Source organism: Eulemur rufifrons, chromosome 28, assembly GCF_041146395.1.
Source record: "Eulemur rufifrons isolate Redbay chromosome 28, OSU_ERuf_1, whole genome shotgun sequence".
Lineage (NCBI taxonomy): Eukaryota > Metazoa > Chordata > Mammalia > Primates > Lemuridae > Eulemur > Eulemur rufifrons.
Genome location: NC_091010.1, coordinates 61,069,647 through 61,092,330, shown reverse-complemented (window position 1 = coordinate 61,092,330; position 22,684 = coordinate 61,069,647). Strand labels below are relative to the sequence as shown.

The following is a 22,684-nucleotide window of genomic DNA, read 5'->3' as shown; positions in this document are numbered from 1 at the left end:
CCAAATCATCTAATTTTTGGAATAGATTATTAGTTTGAAAATTTTGACATAAATTGTGGAAATTTTTAGATTGAATATATTTCAGACCTTTTCTGATTCCATTTATTATCATGTCAACATTTCTTTTATTTAAAACCTTATTTTTCACTGTTAACTTTTCATATTTGGTGACTTTTATAATATAAAAACGTGTATATTTTAACTTTTTTTGGTAACTCGTATTATTATCTTTGAAGAGTAGTTTGCCTACTAGTTTCTAATACTTGCCAATATGAACAACTGAAGTCAATACTTTATTGATAAACCTCCTATAGATGGGCATCACCCTAACTCTAAAATCTGGGTCAGGTTGCAGAAAATATTCTAAGAGGGAGCACTTGGCTTGATCCCCTAATTTGCTCTCCCTCCCTGCCTCAGTAAAGCTTCCAGTCCTTGAAGGTCAGGTCCGATCTTTATGTCAGGGCCAGATCCCAGTTTAGTTTTGTTGTAGAACTAACATAATGCCTAGAAAGATCACTCAGGAATAGATCTATATACCACTATTAAGAAATGGTCCAGCATTTTGCAATATTAAATAACTACTGTTTCTAGCAAGTGCTGGGGTGTGCTTTTGGCTCGGATATTGTTCCTCATATACTTTGAGGTCTGAGGTATCTTAGTGTTTGGTTTTTTTTTGTTTTTTTTTTTCCCCCTAAACAGTTGTCCTAAGTAGCTTCTTTATTTTTCCTTTTTCCTTTTTTTTTTTTTTTTTTAAACTTATAGCTAGGGCTGTGTTTTATCATAGTCAAATATATATTTTTCCTGTTAGTGTAAATTGTTTTGTCTTTTTCCACTAAATACAAAATCATTATTCATTAACAAATATATTTAGTGTCTAGGCATTGTATATAAACTGTAGATGAAACCCAAGGTCTGTGCATTATAGCTTTGAATGATTTGCTTTCTAATTCTTGACGCCACTCTCTCCCTGAATTCTCATCTGAATCCAGTTTATTGCCAAATCCTATTTACTCTGGTTTCTCTCTGGACTTTATGCACTTCTTTTCACTTGCTGGTATCGTAGTCAAGGTCACCATCATCCTGCAAGTATTCTGCTAAAATGCTCATTTCAACTGGTTGCTCAGCCTTACTTTATTGATGTGTGCCTTAATTTATTTAACCAGTTTTTGATTGATGAATATTTAGGTTGCTTCCAATCTTTGGCTATTACTAGCAATGCTATAGTGAATAATCAGTCTTGTAAGTAATGTCATTTACTAAGTCCATATTGTGGTTCACAGAAGTTTCAAGTTGTACTCCTACCAGTTATGAATATATCAGAGTGTCTGTTTCCCTCACTGCTAATACAGTCTATTAGGAAACTAATTTTCAGTTTTATATTAATATAGGAACGATTCTTATTAAAGATTAAAACATAGATAAAGGGTGATATCTTTTCTGATGTTAGTATTTTTAAAAGGGATAATATGTATGTAAAACCGGGGAATTTAGTTTATTTGTAGAATCGATACATGTCTCAGTTTCAGTTCAGCAATATAGTCCTATAAAAAATCTTGGTTCAAAATAATCCTTTTTATAGGATTATAAAGTTTATAACACATTATTAAATAGCAGGGTGGAGTGGTTAAAGCCCTGGGGACTGGGGTCCTGTTCTTACTCTGCCACTCAATAGTTGTATGTGTGCCTCTTGATCAAACATGCCAGTGTCATCTTGTAAATTTTCTCCACATTAAAATGAAGTAGATTTATCCTTTACACTAAGTTGTAAGATATTTTTTTCTTCTGCTTCTTGCCTAGCAAATGCTTCTTCATTCTTTTCTCAGGCTTAAACTCATTTGTGCCTGTCTGTGTAAAGCCTTCCTGGAACATCTGCACTCCCCTCAGAACAAAACAGAACAGAATAGACTATTGGCATTTCTTCTTCTGTGGACCCATTGCATCTTGGCAGTAACAAATCTATTAGGGAAATGATTGTGTTACTGTTTCTGCTTGCATGTCTGACTATTAATACTTCACAGGCCCTCCCTTGAGGGCAGGGACTCTGTCTTGTTTGTCTTTTTATCCTTAGTGTCTGGCACAATTACAACTCAGCAAATGTTTGTTGAATGAATGCTCAGTAACTATGACCTAAACCAATGAAAAGAGTAGCATGATTAGCTTCATAGTCTTGTTATTAGCATAAACAGACCATTAATCTTTATGTTCATTAGACTCATAGGCATTTTATTAATTAATTTAGTATTATAAGTATGTGGCCTGGTTTAATCTCTTATTTTATAGAGATCATAAGGCAGTTTTCATGGGGGACAAAACAAGAGTATGTTCCAGGCCTCAGGAGCCAGAGACGTTTTATTTGGGTGGAGCATTTTGTTTGTAGCTCTGGTTTTAATAATGAAATATTGTTGTTAGGAGCCAAAGCAAAAGTGTGGGATGAGTTGCATTTGGCGTATAATCAGAAATTGAGTGTTGGAGTTGATAAATCAATGAGCTGGACCTACGGGGCATCATCCTCTGTCTGTCAAGGGCATCTTAAAATAGCTGTGGGTTTGTAAGTTTATATGTCAGAGTGACTTACTTAATCTCTATCCAAAGGCATATCCTACTGGGGAGAATGAAGAGTATATGAAATAATGTTCCATACTCCCCAGTTATTTTTGATGTTTGCTAAAAAATCTAGAGAATACTGTTTTTGGAGATTTTAAAAGATTAATTTGTTGAATGGAAATATTTTTATATGACAGTATAATCTAACTTGCTGTCTCTTTAAAAAAAAACAACAACACAAATTTCTTTCATTTTCAGAATAACGACTTTTCTACCACTTCAGTAACTTCAAAAAGTTTTTCCTGGCCGGGTGCGGTGGCTCACGCCTGTAATCCTAGCACTCTGGGAGGCCGAGGCGGGTGGATTGTTTGAGCTCAGGAGTTCAAGACCAGCCTGAGCAAGAGCGAGACCCTGTCTCTACTAAAAATAGAAAGAAATTATATGGATAGCTAAAAATATATATAGAAAAATTAGCCGGGCACGGTGGTGCATGCCTGCAGTCCCAGCTACTCGGGAGGCTGAGGCAGAAGGATGGCTTGAGGCCAGGAATTTGAGGTTGCTGTGAGCTAGGCTGATGCCATGGCACTCTAGCCTGGGCAACAGAGTGAGACTCTGTCTCAAAAAAAAAAAAAAAAGTTTTTTCTGTTGTTAAATTAATAATGTTAATAATTAATTAACAAATAGTTAAATACACTTAGTATTCTCCTTACTATTATATTTCACTGCATGTATATCTATACTTTTTTACTTTCTGTTGGATTGTTTGAAATTGTGACAGTGTATTTTGCCTTAGCTATTTTTTTAACCATTCTCCTCCCCGTCCGTATTAACTCCTCTCTTCTTTAAATGTGATAATGAAATTCTATATTTATTTTCCTTTTTCCATATCTCCAAGGCCTCAAGATGTGAATTTCTAATTATGATTTTTTTGATATACCAATGTATGGAAATAGATGACTATATAGGGAAAATTGGTTTACCAGTTTAATAAATAATATCTTGAATAGTTTTGGAAAGTTCTGTTGAAACTTTTAGAAATTACCATACTTTTGGTGAAGGCTCAGACTGGGACCTCTAATTGTCTGTTGTTTTTCTTATAGATAACCTCATATTTATGTCTGAATCTAAATTCCTCTTCACCCAAGTCAGTTTCTTTCTTAGTCTTGAGATTTCATATTCATCTTTGACTCCTTTTTTCCTCTTATTTCAAGGTGATAGTTGATGGAATACTATAATGTCTCTTGCTTCTGTCCTCTTTCATTCCCATTGCTGTCATCCTTTTCCGTGTCATTATTGGCTTGTGCCTGCACTAATGGAGTATTCTCTCAATTGGTTTGCCTTTTTACAGTGTCTTCTTTTGGCTAAGTAATCTTCTAAAAACTCTGATTTCCTAGGCATACTTTCTTGTTCAAAAACCTAAAGATTCCGTGTTGGCTTTCTCAGTCACAGTTCCTTTCTTAATCAATATAAAAAACTGAGCTGGTTGATTGGTTGCAGGGCTTCCTCATGGGAAACCTGATATAGCTAGCACTTTCCTCGCCAAATATGCAGGGTACTCTATTAGGTACAGTAGTGGGTATATAATTGATAAGACTAGAAAATTTGAACCACCTTCCTGCTGAGAACAATTATGAAAACTAGACCAAGAAACTAACAAAAAAGTGACGAATTATAGGGCCAGGATCTGAGACAAGAAGGAAACCCAGACTTGTACTAGGGCCAGCTACTTATTCTGGAAGAGAAGAGGCTAATGGGCTGAGAAACTTAATAAAGCTTTGGTACACTTGTGGGGGTAGGGAGATAAAATTGGAGTTTAAAGCCCACGAAACCTGAAGGACCACATCCCAGGAATAGTAAGAGTAACAGAATATAGACTAGCCTTTTCAGTAGCTAAAGCCTGATTCCTGATAGGATTAAGATTGTCTGAATTTGCCAGAGCCTCTAGTTTCCTACCAGAAGCAAAAATAAATGCTCTCTGGAGAAAGATACATTATCCTAGGCATTAAATTGTTTCTAGAATTTTTCATAAACAGTATCTGGCACTCAATCAGAAATAACTAGTCATAGTAGAAGATGAGGTGACCGTAAAACCAGGACGAATGGTGAAATACATTTTTAGACAAGAATTAAGAATATTCATCACTGGTAGTTTCTCATTTTAAAGAAATAATGAAATGTTTTTCAGATAAAAAATGTTTTGGCTAGGTGCAGTGTGTTATACCTGTAATGCCAGCACTTTGGGAGGCCAGGAGTTCCAGACCAGCATAAGCAACATAGTGAGACCCCATCTCTACAAAAAATAAAAAATATTAGCTGGGTGTAGCCCCACCTAGTTGGAAGACTGAGGCAGGAGGATCACTTGAGCCCAGGAATTTAAGGTTGCAGTGAGTTACGATGACACCACTGCACTCCAGCCTGGGCAACAGAGAGACATCCTGTCTCAAAAAAAAAAAAAAAAAGGAAAAGAAAGAAAATGTTCCTAGATGAAACTTGGAGATTCAGATTCAGGTAGGAATGAAGAACAGAAAAGATAAATTTGTGAGTATAGGTCAATAAAAATGATAATGTCTTGTGGGGGGGGGTGTGCGTGTGTGTGTGTGTATATATATATATATCTATCTCACAAAAACTCATGACAATAATGTGCAAGGTGGAAAGGAGTAGATTGATTTAAAATGTTCTAAATCCCCTGCATTATCTAGGAAGTGATAAAGTACTAATTTATTTTAGACTATGATAAGGCAAGATGTAATCTATTGTATTAGGATAACCACTAAAGGAATAGTCAAAGAAAGTATAATCAACAAGATAGAGGGAAAAAATGGAATGATTTAAAATAATCAAAGAAGTCAAGAACGGATAGAAAAGGGTACAGACAACAGGTGGGACAAATAGAAAACCAATAGTAGTATAATAAATTTAAACTCTAGCATATCTATTACTATGTAAAATGTTAAAGACTTAGTACTGCATTAAAAAAACTAAAATACTTATCAGACTGGATGAAGTTTGAGAACCTTACTAAATGTTGCTGACAAAAGGGACATCTAAAATACAAGGATACAGAAAAACTGAAAGCAAATGATGGAAACAACTATACCATATAAACATTAGCCGAAAGAAAGGTGATACAGCTGCATTGATATCCTAAAAAGTAGGTTCAGAGCAAGTGCTATTATTGAATGTAAAGAGAACTTTTTATAATGACAGGGTTCAATTACTAGGAAGATAACAATTCTAAATTTGTATACACCTAATAACATAGCCACAGAAATTAACAGACCCAAAAGAAGAAACAGATAAATTCATAGTCATGATGAGAAGTTAATACATTTTTCTCGGTAACTAAGTAGACAAAACAAACAAAAAACAGGAATATAGAAGATTTGAACAACATGATAAATAAACTTGACTTAGAGCTCTGCATGCATTAATTGCAGAATACATATTCTGTTCAAGTCAACCCAGATCATTTATGAAAATGACTATGTTGCTCATAAAGTTAGTCCTAACATATTTTAGAAAATTTAAATCATACAGAGTATGTTCTCTGACTTACAACAGAATTAAAATTAGAAATCATTAGCAAAAAGGCAACTAAAAAAAATCTCTGTGATTGAAAATGTATAATAAAAACATACATCCAAAAACTCATATGTGAGAACAGAAATTATAGCGGAAATAAGCACATGTTTTGAACTGATACGTAGTGTTAATACTACATATCAGGCCTTGTGGGATTAAGCCAGAGTCTTTTTGGGGAAATGTAAAGCCCTAAAATGCATATGTTAGAAAATAATATAGTCCGAAAATCAATGGCTTTAATATTTTATCTCAATAAATTAGAAGAAGAGTAACAAATGAAGCCCAAAAAGGATGAAATGACAGTCTCTGCCAGTGGACCACTGGAAGCATAAGAAATATTCAGGGCACTATGGTACAAAGCAGAATAAGGAACGTGCTGTGTCAGAGAAAAGAGGAAATTATCATAGTCAGGTAGAAAAATAAAGAGGAAGGCAGCAGTGGCAATATGTCATGAAGAATGGGTAGGTGTGTGGAGAGCAGGTGTTTGGGCTGAGAGAACTTCATGAGCAAAGGCTGCACTTTGGAGAGGTTTGGGATGTACTCGGTAATAAGGAGTGGTCCTATGAAGATAGATCGCAAAGTATTCTGGGAGATTGGGAAGAGAACAGGCTGAAAAAGGCAGATTGGAGTTGAATTGTAGAAGCCCTTAAATGCCAGAAAGTGCATCTTGGAAGATCAATGTGGTAAGAGAATGGATTAGAGTAGGAAAGAATGAGATATAGGGAAACGGTGATTATGGTAGACTAGGTGAATTGCAGGTCTTCAGTCCTGTATCTGTAACTCCAAAATCCAAAAAATGCTTTGAAAATGGGAAGTTTTAAAATAAATTTGTTGCCAAAACTCATGTGGTAGTAAAATTTGATCTAGACTCATGTGAGGAACTTGAATGGGGACATTCTTTCGTTTTCTGCCAGAAATATTGCTGTATTGTCTCAGTTCCTACTGGGTATTTTGCATAGTATATGGTATATGTATCATAATACTTTCTAAATTTGAAACGTTCTGAATTGTACATATCTGGCGCCTAGGAGTCATGAATAAGAAATTTCATACTTGGTAAGGAAAAGGGAGGAGTAAGTGTCAGGGGATGCATTGTGGAGGTCAAAGAAACAGTATAAGACGTAGTAAGTTACCAAATTAGTAACTTCCATATTTGTAAGAGAGGTAGAGTGAGAAGATTCAAAGATCATTTTAGTTTCAATAGAAATGTTAGGATTTTATTAGAGGGAACTTGAGGTAGGGAAGGAGAATGATAGTGGTTTTAGAATGTTCAATTCAACAAACTTTTTGTGTCCATGTGCAAGGTGTGCTAGATGCTAAGGGTATGGAGCAATTAAAATATGTGTTTATTCTTTAGCACCTTTTAAGTGAAAGACATAATGATACTTTTAATATACTAGAATTTGATGAGTGATAGGATAGGGGAATAAAATGAGTTCTAATTTTCCCCCTTGTGAAATGTCTCAAATTTATCCTCTCCACCTCTCTAGTTTAAGTCCTCATTGGTACTTGACAATAGAAAAAGATACCTAGTTTGTATAATGGCCCTGTATCTTCCCCAAATCCATTTTGTTTATCGTTCTCAGACCTACTACGTCACCTCTTTTCATAAACTCTTGACTCTCCATTTACCTAAAGAGCAAAGATCATACTCCTTAACTGGAATTTAAAGGCTCTTCACACTCTGAACTTAATAAGATAGTGCAATAATATTTTGCTTTTTAAATTTAAAGAGTCTGTGTCTTTTCATCTTTGTGGTCTTTTCTCTTTTGATTTCTTTTGCCACTACTTTGCTCCCTCTCTTTCTGCAAGGGGGGCTTCTTTTTGTCTGTTAGGTTTTGCTCAGCTTTTAATTTCACTATTCTTGGCAGGCTTGATCAAGTTCTCTTCTTTGCTTCTGTAGTACTTTATTTATGTTGCTACTATAATCTTTAGTTTAGCACTTTGATATATATTTAATTACCAGTCAGGATTTCTGCTTTGCAACATTGTGAGCTTCTAAGACAAGGATCCTGATTTACTAAACTATGTTTCTTTTGGCCTATTGTAGTCTTAAGTAATCATTAAATAAATGTGCTAGTCACAGTACTATTGACTAGATGTTTTCAGTTCTCTTCCTTTTGGATACATGGTAGGATTGTACTTCTCTATCCCATTAAAGTTAGACTTGGTCAGGTGACTTGGTTTGGCCTGTGAATTGTGAGTGAAAATGAAGTTGTGTATGGTGAAGTGTGTACCCAAAGAGCTGAATCCTTTAAGATTGGCTCTGCAATTTTCCTGTTTCCCTTTCCCTGCCACAGTGTTCTAGATGGTAGAGGCTCACTTAACCCTGGGGTCCAAGTAAGGATAACATGGAACAGGCCCTCAAGATAGGCATATAAGTGAATGAGAAAGAAAGCTTTGCTGTATATTTTTTTCTGATTTTTAATCCATTTAAAAAATTCATATTTTATTGAAATATAATTCACATACCCTAACACTCACCTTTTTAAAATGTACAATTCAGTGATTTTTTAGTATAATCACAAAGTTTTGCAACCATCACCACTAATTTCAGAACATTTTAGTCACTCTAAAAAGAAACCGAAGTACCCATTACTTTTTTTTTGACTGATACAATAAGTATTTAAATTGACAACATTTAGAATATTCTGTTTTGCACCACTGCAATTTGGATAATTGACTTTACAGTAGTTTCCCCTCTATATCTGCTGGAGGAATAGTTCCATGACCCCCAGAGGACACTGGAAACCACAAATAGTAATGAACCTGATTGCCATCAACACGTTTCTATTCATGTCTTTAATACCTTTTTCATCTTAACTAAGCCCTTATCATGCACTATGGCTGTAACTTTTGCACTTTGAGGTGCCACAGCAAAACTAGCTTGGTTTTTTTTTTTCCTTCCTCATAATTTCAGTTAGAAGATTTGTTCTTATTGTAGGTCCTAGCAACCTCAGCATACAATTTCTTTTCTTTCCTTATTAAGTGGAGAACTTTTACCTTTTCACTTAAAAGAAGTGCTTTATGGCTTCTCTTTGGCATATCTGAATTGTCAATATCACCCCTTGGCACTTTGGCGCCATTATTAAGTAAAATAAGGGTTTCTTTAACCTAAGCACGCAATACTGGGACAATCCATCTGATAGCTGAGATGGCTACTAAGTGACTAACGGGTGGGTAGCGTGGACAGTGTGGGTACGCTGGACAAAGGGATGATTCATGGCCCAGGCAGGATGGAGCTGGATGGTGTGAGATTTCGTCATGCCACTCAGAATGGCACACAGTTTAAAACTTACAAATTGTTTATTTCTGGAATTTTCTATTTAATATTTTTGGACTGCAGTCAACTGTGGGTAACTGAAACCTCAGAAAGGGAAACCAGAATGGGGGGGGGGGGTTTGCTACTGTAACAGATATGTAATCCTTTACTCTTAAAACTGGCTTAAATGAGACTTCCACATTTTGATTTTTTTGTGTGTGTCTATCAGAATCCAAAATCCATTGGAATAATTGTGAAGCGTTTTCTCCCCAAGTAATGTTGATAAATTTATTGTTTACATTAATGTACTTTATCAAATTGAGAGTATATTTTCAATTTCACCAAATAAAAATACTCTGACATTTTGATGTAGTAGCTTTATACTCAGTAACCCATTAACACGAGTGTTCCTTCCAACAGTTTTGTCACTGGTTTGGAACGTACGCTCTACATTAGCCCTAGTAAACAATGTTTAAACAGATTTGGTTCCCAGGTCAGAATAATAACTTAAAGTGGGAGGAATGGCACCAATAATACTAACCTGAGTTGAGGGCCTTGATGAGGAGAGGCCATAAAGACAAAGAAGGGGAAGGAGGAAAATGTTGCAATTTTTATTCTCAATAGGGCTGAATTTATAATAGTTTAAATGAGTATTTGTCAACTGTTTTAATTAAATGGAAGTTAACTAATTACATTTAAACCATTCATTTTAATAAAATTAGAGTAATTTTGATGTCTTTTAAGCTAAATATATCTTGGTTTTAAACTAAATATATAATTTGACTCTATCCAATTAATAATGGAGATTCACAGAAACTAAACCATAATCAGTCAACAGTACTTAACTTTGATTCACTCTACACAGACACCAGATTGCATGTAAAAGCTTTACTGCCAAACTGCCAATAAAGTGAACCAGAGTCCTTTGGTGTTTAAAATCAGAGCAAAGATTGCTTTGCTATTTGTTTTTTGTCCAGTGGGTGGCAGCATAACTCAACTAGTTGTATGTGGTCATTTGAAATTTTATATATTTTTGAGAGGCTTTAATTTCTATATCTGTTGAACTGCAGAGTGTGTTCCAAGAAAACTTTCCTCCCCCAAATACACTATTTACTCCTTGCTAGAGTGAAGAAAATTTTAGATAATAAGAAAATTGCTTGATATGCTTTCTTCATGGATTTCATGATGTTAAAAATGTGTGTGTAACGGATCCATTTAAAGTAGAAGATAGACCAATGGGTTTCAATGTAATAGAGTGCAAAAAATCCATTAATAGTTTCAGATTTCATATTGCAACTAGCCTTTTAAGAAACTACCACTTACTAGTTTTCAGAGAATACCTACAATTATCTGAAAAGACCATTCACGTATGCCGTCATTTTCCATCTACATATCTGTGTGAGGCTAACTTTTCTTCATATATTAATACTTCAACCAAAACAGCATCACAGCCAATTCAATACAGAAGCAGATAGGAGAATCCAGCTGTTCTAGTAAGCCAGGCTGTAAAGAGACTTGCAAAAATGTAAAAACAATGATACTTTTCTACTAAATTTTTTTTGGTTTTGGAAAATAGTTATTTTTCGTAAAAATATATTAAGATGCAATGGATTTATTATTGTCATTTTAGAATGAATACATATCTTTAAAACCCAGCTTTAATTTCTATTATGATAAATAGTCATAGATATAACCCACATATAAACAAAAGCTTTTTGGAATCTTCAGTTATATTTAAGAATGTAAGGGGTTCCAGAGACCCAAATGTTTGAGAATCACGGAATAAAACTGACTCCAAGGTACATTGTTAGGGAAAGTGCAGATCTGTGTGATTATACTTTATCATTTGTATAAAAAGAACTGTAAATAGGAAATTTATTTTCTAGTGTAGGGATAAAATCCTTCTGGAAGGATATAAAAGAATTAAGTATTGGTTCAGAGAGGAAGGAATGAAAGGTAAACTCTTTTCTCTAAACCCATTTGAACTCATTTGAATTTTAAACCAGATGCGAATGTATTACTCATCAGTGGAAAAAAAGAAAAAGAAAAAACATTCCCACTCAGCTAAATTACAAAATTAAAGGAATCTAGGTTTGTTATGAAAAGTTGGAGCAAGTTTGGAATAATGGATATTGTTCTGGCAGCTTATTTTTTCTTGTTTTGTTTGAAAGAAAGTGAAGCTTGCTTATTTTAAGGTCAAAAAATTTCATATAATATCCAAGGCAAATACCTATCATGTTGAAATAATGTAAATCAAATAGGTAGCATTTTTCCTAGTGGGGCCCAAAGTATACCGAAATTAATTTTTAAGGAGGAAGAGTTTTACTAAATTTTTTAAAATGGCATTTATTTGTAGGTTCCTAGTAAAGAGATTGGGTTTATTTTAGAAGACTGTTATGATTTACCATCCTGTCATTTAAAAGGTTTTGAATAAGTGCTGCATGAAATGTAGCAGTAAAAAGCCTAAGTAAGTGTTCTGCCGTTTGATTCAGGACAAAAAGTACTTTTTAATACTCTTAACCTTTGAGGCTTTGAGAATTCTTGAAAAGAATAGCTAAGGAATTCAATTTTATTTATTCTGTCTACTATTAAATGTGCCTTTTGATCAATGTTCATACTTTTAACTTTTGGATAGATAAAATGTCCTTTTACGAAAAGGGAAAATTATTTTAATGCAATGGCTTTTAAGATTTCCTTTTTTCATATACTTCTACATTTTATTTCTTTGAATGCTGAAATATCATTTCCAGAGTTCTTTGAAACAGTTTGGAAGAAGATATTACATGTGGTTCTGTTCATTAGTTATAGTTAAAAGTTTGCCAATAATGCTCAACCATTTTCCCCTAGTTCTTTAGTAACAAAGAATACTTTTCAAAATGTTAATGGATTTTTTTTTTAAGTACTAGACAAATGGGCAGTTAGAAAGGAGTTTTACTTACTGTTACTTAGTAGCATATACATGTATAATACCTGAGATTTTTGAAAGCACTTACACATTATTTTCTTTGATTCTCAGCACATCCTGGAAGTAGCACAGTATTTTTTCTACTTTAGATGTATGGAAATTGAAATTTAAAGGGCTAAATAAATTGCCTAATGTCATACAGTCTTGTTAAATAATAAAATAGGATTTTAGATTAAAACAAAACTCTGTCCTTGCAAAAAAAAAAAATGCATTTATCTATATCTACTATGTTCTAGGCACTGTGGTTAGCAGTGGAGATATACAGATAGGACACCTCTTGCTCTCCAGGGGCTTGAAGTTAGTGGCAGAGAACACCCAGTGGGAGAAGCTCATAAGTGCGGTGGTGCCCCATTGAAGGGCCATGTAGCTCAGACATTTTTGAGGAAGTGACACAAATCTTGAGGAATGTCTAGAAGTTAACCAGAGTGAGTCTGATTAGGGGCATAGAGAGAGATGTTCAGGTAGAAAGGGCAGCAAAGGAGGCCTTAACGCACTGGTGTCTTTTGAGAAGTACTAGTAGTTCTGTTGTCAGTACTGTGCTTGGCTGCACGTGAGAAGGAGCAGGCTGTGAAAGCAAGAAAGGTAGACAGTGTACTTGAAATTGAGAAGTTTGAGCTTAAAAAAAAAAAAAGGTTCCAGGGTGCCAAAAAGGGAATTTAAATAGGCGTAGATGGACTCAGATTGACCAAAATTTGAGTCTTAGTTCTTGGGTTAATTAGCTGTGGAATTATGCATAGTCAAGTGGCTTTTTCTGAGCCCAGTTGCCTCATATGTAAAATGGAAATAATGTTCAATTTGCAGGTAGTTAGGAGGACTAGAAAAAGAAATGTAAGTAAAGCACCCAGCATGTACCAACCTTGTAAGTACTCAGTAATGGAACATGAATTGGGAGAAATATAGTTCTCCACACATATGCTAAGTAGTAGAACTGAAAAAAAAATGAGTTGAATCTCATTTTAAAATGGTATTGGAACATTTAGACATTTCTAAAATAGCTAAAATGGTTTTATAATTTCACATGTTTAAATTTAATATTTGGAAATCTTTTGGTGTAGCATTTCTTAATATCTTTATTTGAAAGCAAGACATTATGTATAAGATATGGTTGTCAGGTTATAGAGACTTCCACAAATTAGACCTTGTTTAGAATCAATTTTGTTTGCCTTGTTTTGTACCTTGTCCATCCCCCAACACTCTGGCCTAGAAATGAATTCTTAGTTGGAGGATCTGGATCTATCATTTGCTAATAACACTCTAATCTTAGGCAAATTACCGACCCATTTAGGTGGTTCCTTAGTATTAAAATGGTATACCTAATTAATTTAGCTTTAGAGAATAAAATGAAATAGTACATGGATGCCCTTTTGTAAAATACAGTGTCTTAGCTTGGGCTGCCGTAAGAAAATGCAATTGACCCTTGAACAACACGGGTTTGAACTGCATGGATCCACTTACACGTGGATTTTCTTCTACCTCTGCTGCACCTGACACAGCAAGACCAACTCCTCCCCTTCCTCTTCTTCCTCTTCCTCACCCTACTCAACTTGAGGATAAAAACCTTTATGATGATACACTCCAAATAATGAATAGTAACTGTATTTTCTCTTCTTTATAATTTTCCTTAATATTTTCTTTTCTATAGCTTAACTTTATGAATATAGTACATAATGCATATAGAAAATATGTTAATTGACTGTTTATGTTATTGGTAAGGCTTCCTGTCAACAGTAGGCTATTAGTAGTTCAGTTTTGGGAAATGAAAAGTTATACACGAATTTTCAGCTGTTGGGGGTGGGGTCGGTTCCCCATACCCTTGTGTTTAAGGGTCAACTGTACCACTGACTGGGTGACTTAAACAAAGAAATTTTCTCACAATTCTAGATGCTAAGAAGTCCAAGATCAAGGTGCTAGCTGATCCAGTTCCTGGCGAGGGCTCTCTTTCTGGCTTGTAGATGGCTGCCTTCTTACTGCAGTCCTCACATGGCCTTTTCTTTGAGCCATGTGGGGCAGTGGGGAGAAAGCTCTACACTCTGGTGTCTCTTCTTGTAAGGATACTAATCCTATAGGATTAGAGCCCCACCTTTGTGACTTCATGTGGCCTTAATTCCTTTCTTACTCCAAAAAGAGCAGCACTGGGGGTTAGGGCCTCAACATATGAAATTTGGAGGAACATAGGAATTCAGTCCATAACGCAAAATGAAGTGGGAAGTGCTCTCTTTTGATGACTTTATGATTTGGTATTTTGTAACAATGACTTAATACAAGGCATGTATTGTATTTTTACTACTCTCCAGAGTTGCAGATGTATATGGATCATTTGAGTCCATGCTTTCTACCTAATAATATTTATAATTGATTAGCTACAGAAGTGGTTTACAACCAAGTTAGCATAGAACTCAGAATATTAGTGTGCCTAAGGTAATTATAAAAATTCATTAGCCTATTAAATATACTATTAATATACTTAATACTATATTAAGGTAATACCACTTCCTTGAATTTCTCCTCCCCCGACCCCATTGCAGGCTGAAATATAGTTTGGTTTCCGTAGAAAAGGTCTACATATTTCAGTGATAATTTAAAAAGTCATACTGTTCATCTTAATTTTGAATATACCTTTTTACTCATGAAGAGAGTAAGCCTTTTAATTAATGTGTTAGGGTTACACAGTTTTTAAGGATGGCTAAATAAAACCTCAGTTTTACATAGCAGATTTTGGAACAAAGATAGAAGTCTTAACTAAATTTTGGGGTATTACAGGCACCTTCATTTTCTTTATTGTGAATCTCGGTATGAATTTTGAATTCCTTCCAAGTCTATTTTCATTTCAGATTGTGATGGAAGGTCTTTTACCTGGTTTCCCAGAATCATCACATTTATGTTCTTTCTCACAGGCCAGCCCTCCAGATCTCTATATTGAAAGATTTAATATAGCTCTTGGACAATATATGGGAGCATTGCAGAGCATTGTGCCTCTTTTCATATATATGGTAAGTTAGAGCTGTTGCCTCCTTTCCAAATACCTAATTGTATTGCTCTAAGCATGTGTAGATGCAGAGAATTAAGCATGTTCTATTTTTCTTTTCACTATATTTTGTGTTAGAAATGGAAATTAAGTTATTTTGGTGATGTTTGATAGTTGTTGACATAGAAGAATTAGTTATTTTTCCTTTTTCTTTTTAATATTACATAAGTAACAATTGCTGAGTAGAGAAGTAAGAATTAATAAGTAATTACCCAGTGAGCATTTATTTTATTTGTGCCATGTGAAGGCACTGTGCTTGGTCCTGGGAAAATGAAGATACATAAGATTTTTCATCCTCAGAAAGTAGAGAGTTAAGACATGTATCTAAAATACGATGTATTATAAATGCCAGGTAAGTCATTCCATAAAAAATAGAACAATAAAGTATTTCTTCTTTTCTGATGATCTCTTATATTTGGAGTTATGCTTATGGGTATAATTTGTAGACTGTGACTTTATTGATTTGCTTCCTCCCCATTTTAAATATACAAAGTCATAGAATCTTAATGTTATTAGCTCTTGTTGAACAGATGGGCCATTAGAAACCATTACCCCCAATCTTTGTTTATTAGATTAGGGAATAAAATGTTTAGGTGGATCCTACATTCTATAGCATATAGATTATTATATGTGCACACCCATCTTAAAAATGACTTAATCACCATAAAATGCACTTTACTTACAGAAAAAATTTACCTCCACCTTTAATTTAGAAGGCACTTTCCAAAAGATCATGTAGTACTCCATGATTTTTATTTATACTTATTTATTCCTTGGATACTGACAACAATTTTAAAAGTAAATAAGAGTTTTCTAGTTAAAATAATATAGGAGAGGCCAGGCACGGTGGCTCACACTTGTAATCCTAGCACTCTGGGAGGCCAAGGCGGGAGGATCACTTGAGGTCAGGAGTTGGAGAACAGCCTGAGCAAGAGTGAGACCCCATCTCTACCAAAAATAGAAAAAAATTAGCTAGGCGTGGTGATGGGCACCTGTAGTTCTAGCTACTCTTGGGAAGCTGAGGCAGGAGGATCACTGGAGCCCAGGAGTTTGAGGTTGCAGTGAGCTATGATGATGCCACCGCACTCTACCCACTGTACTCTATCCAGGGCGACAGAGCAAAACTCTGTCTCAAAAAAAAAAAAAAACCAAAACCAGAAGAAACTGGTTTTTGCCTTCTCTTTTACCAAGAGTTATCTTAGAAGAAATTGATAATAAGGCTTTTCTTTTGGTTTAAATGCCAGAACTCCTCTATGAATCATGAAAGTAGTGAAAAATATTACTGATGATATTAGAAATAAGTTCATCTGAGTCAGAATTAACTTCTTGGAAAGGGTCAGGAAGCCTGGGAGGTAGCCACCATTGTATCGTTTTGGTGAAATCCTTTCATGGTTTATTCACCAGGAATGTATGTTAGGTCTAAGTATCTTGTACTTATAGACGTAATATTTTATTTCCATTCTAGCAAACTCCTTATTCTTGCTGTTTTAAAGTTTTCAGTGGAGACTGTGAATGGAAGTGGAGCTGAAAGACAGGGCCAATTTGTGGATAAGGGCATTAAGGGAGGGTAAATAGGTTTCCAACTTCCATGTCTACTGTTCTAGTGGCATTTACCAGTAAGCATGTTGGCTAGGTGCATTAGTAATCAAAAAAGGTCTAACTTATCATGACTTGGATTTTGAGTCAAAACATGAATAGCTAATTTGTAAAAAATTAAGACAGGAAAGTGATTTACACTTTTCTGTAGTGCCATTTTTACTTTCTTAAACTTTTTAGTAGGATCTTGGAGTTTTTAAGAAGTCTGTATCATTTAAGAATAAGTGAACTTCAAACTTACCCTTCCAGCTAACAAAATTCAAGTAAGGCATCTTAGGTTGTAAAGTAAAGCTTGTTTTTCTTCTCTCACATTTGTGAGGACAGAGATACTTTTCTTATAGATTAACAGCTTGAATTTGCTTTCTAGTTATTTGTAAAATTTTGCTAGTAAGTTGTTTTTATTGTCCAGAAGATAGAAATTCTTCAAACTTTGGTACTGCTTTGTTGGAAAAGTATTTTACTTAAAGAAAATAGCTTGAAATGTTAACCTATTAGGGCTGTAATTGGCAAAATGTCCTTTCCAACAAAAGCATAGAAACAAATTTTTTTAAACATTACTTATTTAAAATTAGTATCTTTGTTATAAGTCTGTCTATATGAATATTTTAAGAAATCAGTCATTAAACTAGAAAATAAATTGTATCTGAGACCCTAAGTTACCAGAAAAGATTCTTATTAAAAGACACAGAGGTCAAATAAAGACATATATTTTTGTTTAGAATTTTGAAACTTAACATTATTGTACCTGAGAAAAAGTTGAATATCCTCTGTTATTTAAAGAGGTAAAATGAGCGTTTCTAAGTACTTTTGAAGTTTTCAGACTATTTCTATTTAATGAGTTCTGGTTACTTAGTAAAGAGTAGGAAGGGCATGTTACAGTGCTGTGCACGAGAGTCTTAAACGTTAGTAGGACAATATACCAGGAGAGAAACACACTATAAATACAGAAAAATTTCCTTTGGGAGTTAAACAATTATATTACCTTTTATTCTTGTGTATAAACTACAAAGTTTCAAAGAGATGGCTAACTTACTTCAAAGACTTTAAAGTATACTGCCAAATCAACTTTTGCTTTAAATTTTGATTGAAAAATCTCAATTACAAAATTAGCTTTATAGTTGAAATTTTTTATTATTTTAATTAAAAAATAAAATTTCACTAGATATTTCCAAAGAGGAAAAGAAATTCTTAGAAATGAAATATGGCAGACGGTTAACTTAATCTCATGTGATAAAATTCATGTGGGGAGAAAAAAACCCCCAATAGGAAAAGTGCTATAAAAGTTGAAAAAGAAGAGGTGATTCAAGTTCTTTTTTGTCTCTTTGCTGTCCATACATCTGTTTTATCTTGTTCTGTTCACGGTTATAAGATCACTCTAAGAAACTTTTCCCTCAAGCTGAGGTTTGTCTAAGTCCGAGTGGGCTGCCTTGAGTGTCTGCCTCTGAACCAAACAAAGGTGGTCCCTAGGGAATGCCATAAACATTAGATTAGTCATTGAAGTTGAATATGCATTGGTGAGTCAGGCAGTACGTGTTCACTGCCTGCTTTCAGCGTAGACCGTTGATAAGTGGTGAACCTTTCATTAGATGATGGTGTATTTTTAAAGGGCATGCCGCACAGTATGGTTCCATAATGTCTGTACATTCGTCTTGTTAATGTTGGGTATCTCCATTGTTCTTTTGGAGATGTGTGGTTCATAGCAGTTTATCTTTTCATTCTTTCAACTCATGCCAGAAAGACATGTAACTAATAGTAGCAGGGCTTTTGTTGTTCGATGTTGGTTTTTTTTGTTTTAATTGATGCTTTTATTCATTGTTTCCTAAAATAATATTTAGTAATATTTAGTGCTTCAGTTCATTAGACTAATCGTTTCCCCAGTTGATACATGCAAAAGAATTTATTTGCTTTTTCAGAATAAGTTTTACATCGAAACCAAGCTTAACAGAGACTTAAAAGATGACCTTATAAAGCTGTTTACGGAACATGTTGCAGAAAAGCACATTTACAGCCTAATGCGTAAGTAATAGTTCAACTTAGAGGGGCGATGTAATATTATCAGTTATCTTTTCTTTTTTTTTTTTTAAAGTCTAAACACTGTCATGTAAACCCCAATGTTGGCATCTTCTGAACCAGATAGCAGGAAGTGTTGAATCCCACCCTATTCTGTAGGGAGAGACACTGAGGAATTGAAAATGTGACTTGAAGGTCACCCAGTGAGCTAGGAGCAGTTTAGCCAGGTCATTGGACATGCTTTTGTGTCTGGCCGGATGCTGAGTTTATCACATACTTATTGAGCAATTACCAGGCATTATACTTAAGAGTAAGGGATACAAAAAGTGACTGCTAGTCTCGTTGGGTTGGGCTTCAGAACAAGGGGCTCTATAGATGTTTATGCTGTGTGGATGATCATCAAAAGGTTTTTAAACACACACACACACACACACACACACACACAGTTTATATGTGGTAGGACCTGTTCCATATGCTTTACAAATATTAACTTAATTCTCACTACCCTGGAGGGTAGATACAGTCATCACCTCCATTTTATAGATGGAGAAACTGAAACAGAGAGACGTTAAATGAATGAATTTAAACTAGAATAACACAGCTATTAAGGATTGATGTCTTCTCTCTAGTTATACATTTTCCTATCATTTACCCCCTTACTCCAACAAAACAAACAACTGCACTCAGTTCCTGTGATTTTCTAAAATCTGATCAGTAATTTCCTTCTTGTGGCTTCAGATACACTTAGAAATGCTAGTGTTCCGTTTATTATTGCTGGATAACAAAATCATCCAAAAACATAGTGCTTAAAACAACAATAGTTTTTATTTTGCTTTGTGATTTAGGGAGGGTTTGGTGGGGCAGTTTAGCTCTGCTCTGCTCAGCACTGGCTGACGTGGCTCACCGGGAGGCTGGGGCTTTCCTTGTGGCTCATTCACATGGCTGGTAAGTGGTGCTAGCTTTGGTTTCTCTCCTCTTTACTCCAAGAATGATTATTGAAAGATATGGGAAATGGAAACTGCCAGTTTCTTAATTCCTGGACTCAAAAACTGGCACAGTGTCACTTTTGCTGTATTTTACCAGGGAGGTGGTCACAGAGCCCAGATTCCAGGAGAGAAGACATGGATCCCTCCTGTCAGTGGGGGATTCAAAAGAATTTGGGGGCCATGTCTTGAAACCAAATAACAAGGCCAAGTGAACACCCTCTCTGCTAATAAAGAATTGATACTCAAATGCCCCATATTATTCATTAATAGTATGTTTCATGAATGAAGACAATGACTTCTTACTGGAGGTAAAGCTAGTTTTCTATCAGCTCCATGGTATAATCATTTATGTATATATTTGCTTATAAAATAAAGTGGCTTCTGTTTGGGGCTGGTAGTAAAATTGTTTTCCTTTGAAATTAATTTGTAGTTTGAATTAAACTCTGAAAACAGCTGAACTACTAGGATCTACGTTGATCAAGGTATCTACGTAGTATTGTTGTGTTGGTGATTCTAACGAAGGTGACAGAATAAATATGTAGCAATGGGGTCAGCTAATGGTAGAAATTTCCTGAAAAAATGTAATGTGTTGGATTTTGTAGTAGAAGATTTATAGTTCAGTTTGCATAGAGTTTTTAATGATTACATTTTAATAAATTTCCTTAGGAAATTCTGCCTTTTAGTTCAAACACTTGTAGTTTGAAATTTTTTGAAGTCAAGAGTTAGTTTTAGTTATGATTTTAAGAATTGATTCTCAAACTAGTGAAGGACAGGAGCCCCTGAACAAGCCTGTAGCACTCAAGAATAGTTGAATGAACAGAGAAGCTTGGTTCTGTTCTCAATTCAGGTATAAAAAGGTACTTTTAGCAAGGCACTTACTTAACCTGTCTAGACTGGAATATCATAATCTGTGAAGAAAGAGATTAAGATTAGAAGTTATCCAGTTATCTAAAAAACCACAATACTAGTTTTTAAACTGTATGGTTTATTGACATTTATGATCAGTGGGGTTGTTAGAGGACGCTTGTTTCTTTAATATATGATTTTTAGAAGAAAACTGTTACTAAGAGTAACACATTATATATTAGTTGCATATAAAAGCAGCATTTCAGTGGTGGTATGGTAAAGTAGAAAGAGCACAGAATTTAGAGTAAAACACAAGTTCTGGAACCTCTTCTGCCACCAGCTAGCTCTGTTACTTTGTATTTTTCTTCTTCTATTTTTATTACTTCTCCCCCCATCATAGGAAAGCTCTGTGACTTTGGATGACTTACTCAGTGGTTTTTGTTTTGTTTTGTTTTTAGCCTCAGTTTCTTTATCTATTTTATAAAAATAAGGTAGATGATGATAAAATGTGTGAGAAATTCAATTCTAAATTAAATAAACCATGTAAGAATTAAACATATGTAAAGTACCTGGCACCTGCTAAATATTCTTTCCTCTGTCAAGTTATCTCTCCTTCAAATTCCTATTTCTTTTTCCTTAAAAGGGGAAATTAATCAGAAAATCTTTAAATTCCTGAAAGGCGTTTAGGTGGAGAGGATTTTAATGAAATGTTATAACACTTCCTCAACTCTAATAATCTTTTGTTATTGAGTATAATTATTTTCAATTATTTCATTTCAAATTAATTTATATATATTTTTATGTATATCTTTGTAGCATATTTAATTTATCATTTCTTCATAGCTATCAAATTTGACATAGGTGATTATAATTATGGTAGGGGTTGTTTATAAATGTATATACTTGACCACATAAGGAGTATGTGGTTGAATAGTTAGTGGGAACAAGGCTAAAGTCCAAAATGGTGAAAAAGTAGGAAGATGGATAATACAGAGAGCCCTTGGATTTTGGGTACATATTGAAATTAGAACCTTCAGTAGAAGAGACTCTCAGAACCTAATATTTAGAATTTCAATAATTAAACATTGCATTTTAGAGCAAAAGATTTTCTGAAATACTTAACAGTTTTCTTCTTTAAAATTTATCCATGCCATTCAAGATTGTAACTATTAACAGATGATAAAATTGGAAGGACAAATTTGAACAGCACATCTTTGACGATCTTCATCATGTAAATTCAAATGAAACATTGTATGTTTGAAACTATAAAATTCTCATTGGCCTAGCAAAATGACACTTCCATTTTTAGGAAGGCAGGGACAGAGGAAAATAACTTTATATGATTTTGCAAGCCTGGCTTAGTGAAAAATCATGCTGGGTTTTTTCTTGTTAGTAAACTGCAGGTCTTTGAGAGATAAATTAAAAATGAACTATTTTAGGTTAGTAGTATCAGTTGTATCCACTAAATAATGAAATTTGATTATATCTCTTAGTAATGTTATCTAGAGGAATTACTCTTAATCATTTAAAAATTTTTTAAATAAAATGTTTATGTGGCAGTATGACAACCTAAAAGAAAACTAATTCTGTTGTCATGTTTAGAGTCAGGATCATGTGATTACCAAAGTCACGAAAATGAGAAAGATGGGCCATAATCATTTGTAGCCCTTAGCTTTCGTAAGAAAAAAGTAGATGCAGTTATAGCATTTGGAAAAGTAAGTTTCCGTCTCTGATCACAGTTACTAAAATTATTAATACGTGTCTTTTAGAAAAATGGGAAGAGCCTCAAATACGATGACTTAGGGAAGGAGAAATGATTCAGGGGGGTTATTTTATGATATTTTATTCCCCAAATGTAATGGAAG

At 34.4% G+C, this 22,684-nt stretch overlaps 1 protein-coding gene across 1 annotated transcript in view; it reads left to right on the top strand.

Moving 5' to 3' along the window:
• CACUL1 (CDK2 associated cullin domain 1) overlaps positions 1-22,684 on the top strand; it is a 60,300-nt gene that overhangs the window by 23,690 nt on the left and 13,926 nt on the right. Inside the window, exons 4-5 of the mRNA XM_069460587.1 lie at positions 15,251-15,346; positions 18,891-18,993. Coding sequence (XP_069316688.1) covers positions 15,251-15,346; positions 18,891-18,993 — 199 coding nt within the window. The remainder of the gene's footprint in view (positions 1-15,250; positions 15,347-18,890; positions 18,994-22,684) is intronic.